Source organism: Cololabis saira, chromosome 21 (assembly GCF_033807715.1).
Source record: "Cololabis saira isolate AMF1-May2022 chromosome 21, fColSai1.1, whole genome shotgun sequence".
In the NCBI taxonomy this organism is placed as follows: domain Eukaryota; kingdom Metazoa; phylum Chordata; class Actinopteri; order Beloniformes; family Belonidae; genus Cololabis; species Cololabis saira.
In genome coordinates, this window is record NC_084607.1 from 12,597,825 (window position 1) to 12,609,930 (window position 12,106).

A 12,106-nucleotide genomic window follows, 5' to 3' on the forward strand; every position below is an offset into this window, starting at 1 on the left:
CGCATCAGCCGGCCGTGTCCTAACAGTTTCCCCCCTTTGTTGAAATGTCCACATTGCAAGTATTGTCGCCCTGTTGTCATCCTTTTTGGTAAAATGTAACCTAACTTTCGAGCGTTTATGCCGCTTTGTCCCCGTGTTTTCTTGCTGGGCGCGAATGCGCACGTTGCGCAACGTGCTTGGTGACGTCATTCGCGACCACTGGAATTGATAAAGGAATCGTTTGCGAAAAAGGCAAACGATTCCAAGGAATTGAAACACTGGCAACCGGTTCTTAACAAGAACCGGTTTTCGATTCCCATCCCTAATCAAGGGTGATGTCACACTTCATACAGATGATGTTGAGCCTCACTTTTGTTTCTGGAACAGTGATTTTGTGTGCAAAGGGAATGTCTTTGCTAAGTTTTTAGACTTTGCTTGGTAAAATTGGTAAAACATCTTTTATGAAAGTATTACAAGATATCTGTACGCAAGCACCTTTATAAAATCCTCTCTCCCTTCTGTGTCTGCAGGCTAACAGCTGGCAGGATACCACCAACCCCCCCTCGGTTCTGTCCCCTCCCGGCCCTCCTGGCAGCGTCCACTCAGACACCTCCAACTGATGTGGAGCTTCTACCTGCCTTCACTTCTCTCCTTCGTTGGTCTGCTCAGACAGCTATCTTCTGTTCCTATTTTTCACTTCTTCTTTGTCAACTAGCCACACAAGGCTGCACACGCATCTCACACACACACGCTGTGCTGGAACACAGGACAGCTGTACATTCATTTGGAGGAGTTTTCCCTTCAGCACCACTCCAATGCTAAAATCTTTGTAAGTCAGAATGAAAGGCGGAATGGAGCTCACAACTACTAAAACGTCATCCTCGCTAACTATCAAGAATTTTTTTCTTTTTCTTCTTTTTTTTTTTTTGAAAACCACTGACCAGCTGTGTAGATGATCGTGATGTTTCTGCATCATTTGTACATGCACGTTAACTTTATACAGTACTCCAACAGCCTGTTAATGTGCTGTTGACTTCTACACTGAACTCTTTGCTTTGGGGAAACTCTGTGATTGACTGTGTCGGTTGAAGCCTTGGCATCTGACAGCCAAACTGTGGATATGGATCACCAGGGAGCTTTGCTCACCTCGCTTGTACCAAAGTGCTGCCCCAGTGTTCCTCTGAGATCACCCTCTGCCAAATCAATACAAGACACCGTTGCATCTTCTCGTCCTCTATAGCTTGATGTTTTACTCCGTTCAGATTTCAAACAGAATAACGGAGACATGAAGAAAAGTGCATGCAAACACCCCTCATAACTTTACAGCTGTTTTCATCGAGAGCTAACATGAAAAGGTGTGCCAAGCACATGTGTTAGCATCCTTGTAATGGGTTTCTGCCATTCGACGCTTACCGGGACAAGCGGTTCTAGGGTTGATGATGAAAAAAGGGCAGAGAGAATATCTTTGGTTTAGTGGATGTAACTAATAGCCCTTTTTATTCCTAACCAATAGAGGATGTTGGTAGTTGGCTTGTAGACTTTACTTCTTGCTTTCTGTCCACTAGTTTGTTTGATTGTAGCTAATTTCTAATGCTGTTTCACCAAGAATGCACCAGCCACCACCAAAAATGAGCTCAGTAAAACATCTAAATGACAAGAAAAGAAGGGTAGAAAGATTAGAGGGCATCAGTGTGTTATTGGGACAAGCCTGACATGAATTTAGAAATGTGACTGTCTTCCATGCATGTAGGACTTCTAGGTGTGATAGTTTTTCATTTAACCTTTCAAGTTTTTTGCTTCATTCTTTTTTCTTTTTTTTTTTTAATTCTTATTAAACAAAAAAAAAAATAAAGGATATAATTATTACAGTCAGACCAAAAACGAAAAAAAGTGCATAATGTATTGCTATGGCGTGTGTCTCTGTGGGAGTGTGCACAGTGTTCTTGGGGTGTCTTAGTTAAACTTGTGGGTGCCCATGTAAACTTTGTAAACATTATAAAGACTGGGTGCTTCCAGCAGCCAATGACACACAAGGTGGGAATAAAGTGGGATTTCCTTACCCATCTTGGAACATTTGAGCTTGTGAGCCTGAGGCAACACACTGCAACCTACTGTTGTACCAAAACCAAAAATACAAAGTTCAGCAATGTAATAATACTACTCTCTCTCTCTCTAAAGTTGGTGCACAGCTGTCTTATGTCTGAAGAGAGAAGGTAATTATATTTGTATCTATGTCTCTTTTTGTGGTGGTGTTGTGCCTCAAGTTTTGATTTCTGGGCATTCTGTTATGGGATTTCATAAGTGGGTGGGTGGATCGAACACAACTCTAACAACTCATCATGACTCTAATTTGATTGTGAGCATCAAAGGAATGCTCCCCCCTTTACCTTTCACGTCATACCTTCTGTTTAAACAGAAATATTATATATATTTTTTAGTTTTATGGCCAATCGGGCAAGGGCTTCTCTCTCCTCTGTTACCAAAAAAAAAGAAAAAAAAAAAAAGAGGCAGCACTGGGTGTAGTTAAAACTCGTAAGACAAACCTGCAACATTTATGGGGATTTTCATTCTTTGGAACTATTTTATACATTCAATGTTATGTGGGTAACAAAGCATTTTGATAGTAAGGTAAGCCTTATTAAGATTTCATTTTCCTTGAAGACTTCTTTGAACCATGTTCCGGGGCAAAACTTGAGCTTGAAATCTGGTCATATGTGAGATCCCACGTTTAATTATTTTGTTACTCATTGCAGTTGATCCGACTGTATCTTACAATGTTATTGCCACACCAAATTATCATGCCCGCCCTCTTTTTCTACCTGTTGTAATGGATGTCACTGTACAGTTTGTGTAATGTTTCAGTATTTTTATTTCTTGTTTTTCCTTTTATAAACTTATTTGGTTGAGATGCCGGTTTTATGTTGGCCTTATCTCGCCAGATTCACAATAATCAGTTTGAATTATTTAGGTCTTTTTGTTACATAACCAGGTTGCAATGTAGTGTTTACGGATGTACCATTTGGTGCTGTGGAAACAGTGACTGAGCATTTCCTGTGAATTTGAAGTATTTCAAACTTTACTCAGTAACGGTAACCTGGCTCTTTCCTCAAACCTGCACTCTATTTCTGTGATCATTTACTATTCATTACTATTGACATTCAACTTAAATCAGAATAGCATATCTGCCTAAATGTCAGTGTAACTTGATTTTTACAGTCAAATTACTTTTGAGTATGTGGATTCTGCAAGTGACATGGTTTCACAGCACCAAATGGCTTTGTAAACATTTTTGATTTCTTTGTTTTTATTAGTATTTGTATTCCCCCTTTCTTTCCCTTGTATTTACCCCTCTCTACCTCTGTCTTTCCATTTCTCTTGTATATAACCCAACTGTTTTCAGACTTGTGAGTCTGTATGAACTCCTTTTATACCTCAACTTTAGAATTGTTCTAGAAAGAGTAAAACAAAAAGGAAGAATATGACAAATTGTAGTGTTCTTATTAGAAAAATCAATAAAAAAAATATTTAGTGTGATTTTTCAGTATTTGATTTCAGATTTTAGTAGTGTTTCATTTTATAATTTGTCTCAAATGTAATAAAAGAGATTGCACCACCTAAGGATTAGCGTGAATCTGTTAGCTGCACAAAGACGAATATAATAATTTGCCTTGGACGTGAACACTAATGCTGATAGAAATCAGATTTTTTATTTTGGTTACAAAAAGCAAACTTTACAGACATGTAAGCAGAAAACTGAAATGTACACGTTTTCTTAGATGACAGTTTTTTTTTCTTCTTTCTTCCCTCCCCCATTATACCCCAGACACAGTCCATCTGTCATTTTTTCTGTTGGTGTCTGGAGATTTCCATAAGGCATGATCTTCCAACTTCTGTACACAGCCAAGCGTGTGCTGCAGACAAAATTAAAAGAAAAGAAAAAAGAGTTGGAGTAATTATTTTCAGGAAGTCTTTCCCTCCAGCCACTTCTCTTTCAAAATGTGGCTCCCAGTTGAATTTTAATAGTGCATAGTTGTTAAAATCTCTTGGTTTCTTTCTAACGGGGGAAAAAAAAGAAGCTATAACTGTTTCAATGCAAGTCGGCACATGTAGGAAGTGAAACCCGAGTGAGTTACGTACTATAAGTGTCTGGAGCCACAAATATAAGAGCAGTAATAACGTTTCACTTTCCTCTCAAACTTAATAGATAATGAATTATGTCTTTGTATTCTGCACAGCCTGGTTAACCTTCTGCACCAAAGCGTTACCTCTTGGAGCGGAGAGTCAAGTTCAGTAGGTGAAGTCCCGCTCTGTTGATGTGCACTTCCTCGACACAGATAGCACAAGATGCACTTGAACGTGCTCCGCATCTCATCGTCTCGTAGAGAATAAATTATAGGATTTACCAGCGAGTTACACTCTGCTATCACCAAACAAAATTTCTCATAGGTGTTGGCATTGCTGGCTTCACCCAGTAATCCATCCAGCAAGAGCGTCATGAGCCCGGGCGTCCAGCAGATCACAAAGGCACCTATGTGGAAAAAAGCCAATAACAACTTATGAACTTCCACCAAAGCTATGATGCAAATGACACAAGTTATGGTTACATTTGAACTTCTACTGCATCGTTGTCAACATTTAACTGCTATCAGAGGTGTCAAGTAACGAAGTACAAATACTTCGTTACCTTACTTAAGTAGAAATTTTGGTTATCTATACTTCACTGGAGTAATTATTTTTCAGACGACATTTTACTTTTACTCCTTACATTTTCACGCAATTATCTGTACTTTTTACTTCTTACATTTTAAAAACAACCTCGTTACTCTATTTCATTTTGGCCTTTAAAAACAAACTATCCAGTTAAATTGCTCCATCCGGATAGAGTGAATTTGGTTGTGGTTGTTTCAGATGTTCTTGTCCAGTTTTGTTCTTACATCCGTTCCCTCAGATTCCTGCAACTAAACTTGGATGTACATTCCAATAAAGGTTAGGATAAAAGATAACATGCCTCTGAAGTTTGACTTTTTGCACCATTACAATACTTATAGCCAACTAATCATCATATCTCCTGCTCTCTGAAACACATGTTAATGCTCAATAGTACACATATATGGTTCTTTAATATATTTGCATTATACTAAGATGCATTCATTTTCAATGGCTTTTGTCCCTAATGGCTTTTTCCCCATAACATTCCTTTTACTTTTATACTTTAAGTAGTTTTGAAACCAGTACTTTAATACTTTTGCTTAAGTAAAAAACTTGAGTTGATACTTCAACTTCTACAGTATTTTTAAACTCTAGTATCTATACTTCTACCTGAGTAATGAATGTGAATACTTTTGACACCTCTATTCATAACATTCAATTCATTTTGAGGAATGTGAGTTTTGATGACGGGAGACTTTTTTTTTGCTGTCAAAGACTGCAAAGTTCTCAACAGACGTGCAGCTTAAATCCCTGATAATCAGATAAGATCTGACAAACAAGAAGTTGCAAAACGGGTTTGAAAAGAGAGGCTCTTTATGTACTTGCAACAAGAAGCCCATGCTATATTAGCCATTTTGACAGAAAGTACTTCAGTATTAGACGTGCCGGTGCCACAAAAGTACAAGTGCTTCTTCTTACCCAGAACCATGGAGATGGTTTTCATCAGATTTACAATTGTCTGGTTTTGTCGCATCTCTGACGTGTGCTGAGACGTGTACCGGCTCTGGCATTTCACATAGATGAAGATCCGGGCGTACATGGCCACCATGATAAAGAAAGTGAGAAGGTTGAGAACGGCCCAGAAAATGAGAAAGCGGCGGCTGTAGAGGGGAGCGACGGTGGAGCAGTCCTCCAGATCACATTCACAGTTCCAAAACACCGAGGGGACCAGACCCATGATGATGGCCGTGGCCCAGATGCAGATGATCAGCAGCACCACGCGGCGTTTGGACATGTTGCTGTGCAGCTGCATGGTGATGATGGTCTGGTGGCGCTCCACCGCCACGGCCAGCAGGTTGGCAACAGAAGCAGTCAGACTCATGTCGACCAAAGCCCCTCGGATGTACCACTGCTTCTTCGTGAGCATTCTGGTCCAGGGGCCCGTGTTCAACATGAGGTTAGCGTAGGCGACGCCTGCAAACAGATCTGCCGCAGCCATGTTGCCCAGGAGATAGTAGATGGGGAAGTGGAAACGGCGGTTCATGAAGATGGCTACCATCACCAGCAGGTTGGCCAGGACTACAATCACGCATACCGTCAAGCCCAGTCCAATAACGCACCCGTCCCGCGCAGTCCATTCTTTGCTGATGTTCTTCTTCACGTTGTCATAAAAGAAGACAACATTTTCATTGTAATAGCAAGAATTTCTCACATCAATCACGTCACCCATATCTGTGGACAAAAAAAATAAAAACAATGGTCATAGGTCACAAAAGAAAACTAGGGTTTCAGGTATTTGTATGTGTTTTTATGTATATTCATGATCAAATATTTGAGATTTCTTTTTGAAGCAAATTGTGATTGTAGTCTACTGGCTGTGTGGAGACCGAACAACACATCTTTGATGTTTGAAGGCTTGACATAATACAAATCCCATTTTTTTAGTGTGTGTTAGGGGTGTAACGATACACTAATCTCACGATACGATACACGATATTGAGGTCACGATAAGATACGATATTATAGCAGGGTTTTTTTTTAACAACCTTGCATGAGGAACATATGACTGGAATAAATGGTCTTTTATTTGAAAGACACAAAATACAAAACAATTCTGTGCATTTGCTGTATTGTACAGTTTGTAATGCTTCATAACGGTTTGTTTTAAAGAGAAAGCAAGGCCAACCATTTTCAACAAACTGAACTAAAAGTAAATGACAGGTTTGCATTATGCATCTTCAGTTTCATACAAGTAAAAATATTTAGCCACAAACTGAATAGTTTCTCTCATGTATGATTTGACTTTTTTCTTTTTTCGGATGCGCGTTACTAGTCAACACAATAGATTAATATTAATATTCCAGTATCGCGATACACTTTGTCACCTCCACGAAACGTATTGTGACGTTTTTGTATCACAAAATTTTGTGGCACGATATATTGTTACACCCCTAGTGTGTGTGTAATTTCTGTCCCCAATAACAATTTAAAGTTAAACAACTATCTGATAACGTAACTCTGTACTGAATTAAGAGGTATTTTTTGTGTATGTTTCTCCTTATTTACAAACGGTAAAACAGCCTCGGACCATGATACTTCCACCACCAAAAGTAACAGCTGGTACTGTGACTTTTGTCCACCTGGAGAACCTTCAACTTTTCAGCAGCCTCTCACTTTTTTTGTAATAAAATTCCCTCAAAAGTCGACAGAGCCACCAGGGGCGTCAATTGGGTATGGCAAGGTATGGCAGCAGCCACACGTTGGCTTCAAGGGAAAATGTAAATGTTTGTTTTTTAAATACATTTATGGAATTACTGTGTCTATTTGTATTGATTATTCTATTACTTAATACATATAGAATAACTACAAATGCAAATCAGAACAACATGATCGATTTCACTAGTTATTATACACTGCAAAAACTCAAAATCTTAACAAGAATATTTGTCTCATTTCTAGTTAAAATGTCTAATTTTTTGTCAAAAGAAATCTCATTACATTTAAGACAAGATTCAAAAACAACTATTTTCACCTGTTACAAGTACATTTTCATATAAAATAAGTGGAAAAATCTGCCAGTGGAACAAGATTGTTTTGCTTGTAATGAGAAGATAAATCTTGTCCCACTGGCAGATTTTTCTACTTATTTCAAGTGAAAATTTACTTGAAACAGGTGAAAATGGTCAAATAACAAGTTATTTTTCTGGTGATGACTCTTGTTTTAAGTGTAATGAGACTTTTGACTAAAAATGAGACATTTTAACTAGAAATAAGACAAATATTCCTGGTAAGATTTTGAGTTTTTGCAGTGAGCGAGACTGCATTTGAAAACATTTTCTTGACCACACAGATCAGCTACATAAACTTCTGTGATGAGTATTTGCTGGACGTGTTGATTGATACTCTAGTTAAGTTCTGTGACTCGTAACCTTGCCATACCATAGCTTTGACTGAATTGACGCCACTGAGAGCCACTGACATGACAGCAGCCTCCAGTGGACGGCAGACCTGTTCCTTAGAATAACTATTAAAAGAAGTATACGCCCAATTTTACAACTGTCCACATGACTGTTCGATGTACCAAGCCCAACTCTAATTGACACCCAACAGAGGTATCAACGTTAAGCCTGATTTATGGTTCCGCGTTAAATCGACGGCGTATGGTACGCGTCAACGCGCACCGTACGCTGTGCGTCGCCGCGCCCCTACGGCGTAGGCTCTGCGTTGCTGTAACGCACAACCATAACACTGAAAATGAAACTGTCGCACCTTAGCGCAGTGAATGCGTCTTTTCATCTGATTTTAACGGTTTACCTGTGGAGTCCTCCACACAATCGTTAAAAACAGGGCAACAGACATTTTTCTCAAACGTTTTCTCTTCCTGTAATCAAGTTTATGTCACTGATATTTGACTCATGACCAAAAGAGCGCTGGCATGAGACAAACTTTAGAGTTTCCTCCGTCTAGACTCGTCCTTAATTAAAAAAAAAACTTTTCAAGTTGTCATCGGCAAAAACAGAAAGTCTTACTTTTCGGAGCATGTGGCCGCCCGGTGTGTTGTCGACGCCGCTCTGAATCAGCTTCACTCGGATCAGCTGCACCTGAACGACAGGTAGGAGGCTGCGTTCAGGTACCGCCCGAACAATCGGACAAAACCAACACTCGGTCTGTGACTCTGAAAGTTTGCGCCTCACGGGCGAGAGTTTCCCTCGGAAGTCACAATTCCCAACACCTTTGAACTATCAAATGAAGCTGGCAGCGTAAAATTATGATTTAAACGTGTAAATTAGAAAATTCGGGAGATAATGTTTATATTTATTACAGCAACGCATCAAAGCAAACAATATTTATTTTCTTTTTCTTTTTTTATTATTGTTGGCTTTGTCTCGAACATAACAAAACCCATCAAATTAAAAGCATCAAAATATTTCTTTACACAAGTTTGTATGGAAATCAAAGATGTCAATGCAAACATGTCATAAATAAATTACACTGTTTTATTTATTAAATCATAATATATATATATTTATTGTTTTTTTTTAATTTATTGTTGGCTTTGTCTCGAACGCAACAAAACCCATCAAATTAAAAGCATCAAAATATGAAAAACAGCAAAACAATTTAACAGTCTCATCCAAAAATAAAACACTACAGCAAAACAATATGTTCGAGAGGGAACAGGAGGAAGCAGAACGCTTATTTAGTCCTGCCCCTTCCTTACAATATCATATCATATGCCATATAAAAATGTAAAAATTAAAAGAAAAGAAAAGACAAAATAAAAAAATAAAAATAAAACACAAACAACCAATAAACAAGATCAAGGCATAATTAAACCAGTCTCCTACAATATCCTAAATTCAAAAATCCCAGTCACCTCTAAGATGATCCATGACCTGCCATGAATGCAGGCAATTATATTTGTATCGTATATGATCCATCCCACAAGGAACAAAATAACAATCAAAGAAATACATATTGAAGGCAAATTAGAGGTCCCCATTTTTATACTTGTCAAGAACTACTGTATAAAGTTAGTACTTCGTTTTATTTCATCATCCAGACCTTTCCACAAAGTTATTATTGCAAAAACAATATAATGCAGAAGTAGGCTAGATATTATTAGATTATTTATTTATTTAATTGAGTAGCCTATACTTTTGGAATAGTGAGTCTTCACTGCCACCTGTGGCTAAGACTGATAACTGTATCACTACAGCAAAATGTGCAACAATCAGTCATCCTGCATTGTTGTTTACTCCCTATGCATGTTTAAGGGCTCAAAGGCCTTCACTGATATGATGTCTCGCCAACTTGGAGTATCATTAATCATATTTAGACTAACGCCTTATCTTATGTTACCCGGAAACCCAGCAGTTGTGAACATCATAGTATATAGTGGCAAGATATTGCCATTATTCATAGATTCGTTTTGATCAAAATTATTTTAGATGATTGTGTGAATTCCTATGTTACGTTCTTGTTATAGTCGTGGTTTTTAGTACGTTCATAACATTTCCAGTTAAAATTATTTGGTTGGATTGTCCCTTAATTCTCATACTTTTTAAACAATTTTCCATTAATATCTCTGTTTACTAGGCATTACTCGTACTAAACGATTAGAAGAAATGTAGTTATTTATCCATATTTTCATGTTTTTAACCTTTACTGACTTGACTACAGGTGTTGTGCCAAAAAGTGATTGCCTTTAAAGGCCATTAACTGTATTTAGCCTTCAATCAATTTTTGGCAGGGGAAAATGCCTATTTTGTGTTGTAATGGTCCTTTAAAAGAGTTAAAAGCAATCCTGTGAGCTCTAGTGTTTATATTATGAAGCTCAATAATGAGATCAAATCATATTTAGGTAGAAACAACCTTTCATTAACTGTATTTGGCCTTCAATCAATTTTTGGCAGGTAAAAAGACCCATTTTCAGGGAGAAATCAGATTCTGGCAGGCAATCACTTTTTGGCACGACACCTGTACTAAAATATACTGTGCTTCTTCAGTTTGACCACAAGAGGGCAGCAAACACACGATTCTAAAAGACAAATTATAAATATGTCACAAAAAACATTGTTTTACCGCACGTTTTGGCGTAAACAATTAATGAACAAATGGAGATAGACCGTCCATGTGTACTTAGTAGGCTATAGATGAATATTGTGCCCCTTGATTTATATTATCGTAAAAAAGTTTGTGTAGTTTTTGTCGGGTGGAGGAGGCTGGGAAACTTTCAGTCAATTAATTACTTTAGTATGTGTTAAAAATACAAGAAAGTAAAAATTTTAAATAAAATGCATTCAAATGACAAATATGAGATCTTTAAAATGCACCACTAATTCACTTTTGACTTTTGGGTGCATGTATTCATTAATTTATTGTGGATTTTGTTATTTATAAAACTGCCAGCTCATTTAATCCATCTTTTTCTGTGATAAATACCTGATAGGAACCTTGTTAAGACAGGCTTAATACATGCTTATGTAAACAAGAAATTAAAGGAAAAGTTTATGTTTTCTGTAACATAGTATAACAGGAAGTGCAGAAGTGTATGGACAGGATGGATTTACATGTACATTGCTTACTATCATTCATCATGGTGTCTCTGCTTCCCTGAAACAGCAATGGCAGTAGAGTTAGCAGCTGACTGCACAACAATAACGTACTGCTTTTGGATTTCAAATCTGCCAAAACGGCGGGTGTGGTGGACACTTTTCCTCAGACTACAAAATTAACTTGTTTGAAATATAACTCTAATAATAGTTAAATGTGCCTCTTCTTCCTTCCAGACTGCTCAAGCATGGACTCTGTGTTCCCCATAGACATAGATGTGTAGATATTTAAATATGTAGGTAGGTATGTATGTATATATATATATATATATATATATATATATATATATATATATATATATATATATATATATATATATATTTATTTATATATATTATATATAATATATATATATATTTATTTATATATATTATATATATATATATATATATATATATATATATATATATATATATATATATATATATATATATATATATATATATATATTATATATAATTTGGACAATTAAGTACCTATCAGAGTACAACACGGGTGAACCCTTTCAACTGTACCATGATGGCTGGAACCAGATTCAGTTCAACCTGTCAGACTTCACCAAATTTGCCTACGGGACCAATTACACTGAGACTCTTCGTGTACAGGTTAATAGTCAGATGAGCATCTGTGTCACTATGACCTCAATATCCATGGAACTGATTTATTTTGCTAAAGTTTTGTCTGTTTTGCCCTCAGATTCATGCATGTTGTCGTATAAGGAGGGTGTACTTCTCAGACAGACTCTATTCTGAGAATGAGCTCCCAGAAGAGTTTAAACTGTACATACCGGTACAGAACCAAAAGGCCAAGGTGAGTGCGTTCTTGTGCAATGTCCTCATCCACAGCAGTGAGACCGGCATGA

General features: G+C 37.4%; 2 protein-coding genes across 8 annotated transcripts in view; one reads left to right on the forward strand and one right to left on the reverse strand.

Moving 5' to 3' along the window:
• Positions 1–3,922, forward strand: part of pbx4 (pre-B-cell leukemia transcription factor 4) — a 40,532-nt gene extending 36,610 nt beyond the window's left edge. For all 7 annotated transcript variants that reach the window (XM_061711480.1, XM_061711481.1, XM_061711485.1 and 4 more), the window contains one exon: positions 510–3,922. In XM_061711480.1, the coding sequence (XP_061567464.1) occupies positions 510–599 (90 nt within the window). In that variant the 3' untranslated portion in view covers positions 600–3,922. The remainder of the gene's footprint in view (positions 1–509) is intronic.
• lpar2a (lysophosphatidic acid receptor 2a) lies at positions 2,561–8,734 on the reverse strand. The gene is made up of 4 exons (XM_061711488.1): positions 8,658–8,734; positions 5,608–6,360; positions 4,245–4,507; positions 2,561–3,890 (listed from the first exon to the last, which is right to left on the reverse strand). Exons 2-4 carry the CDS (start codon positions 6,356–6,358, stop codon positions 3,792–3,794), a joined length of 1,113 nt encoding a protein of 370 aa, XP_061567472.1. The 5' UTR covers positions 6,359–6,360; positions 8,658–8,734; the 3' UTR covers positions 2,561–3,791.
• Between the last annotated feature and the right edge of the window lie 3,372 nt (positions 8,735–12,106).

Coding starts and splice junctions, on each gene's coding strand:
- lpar2a (XM_061711488.1), bottom strand. CDS start 6,358: ATGGGTGACGTGATTGATGTGAGAAATTCTTGCTATTACAATGAAAAT. Junction 4,508..5,607: donor AACCATCTCCATGGTTCTGG/GTAAGAAGAAGC, acceptor TTTTCCACATAG/GTGCCTTTGTGATCTGCTGG. Junction 3,891..4,244: donor TTGACTCTCCGCTCCAAGAG/GTAACGCTTTGG, acceptor TTTTGTCTGCAG/CACACGCTTGGCTGTGTACA.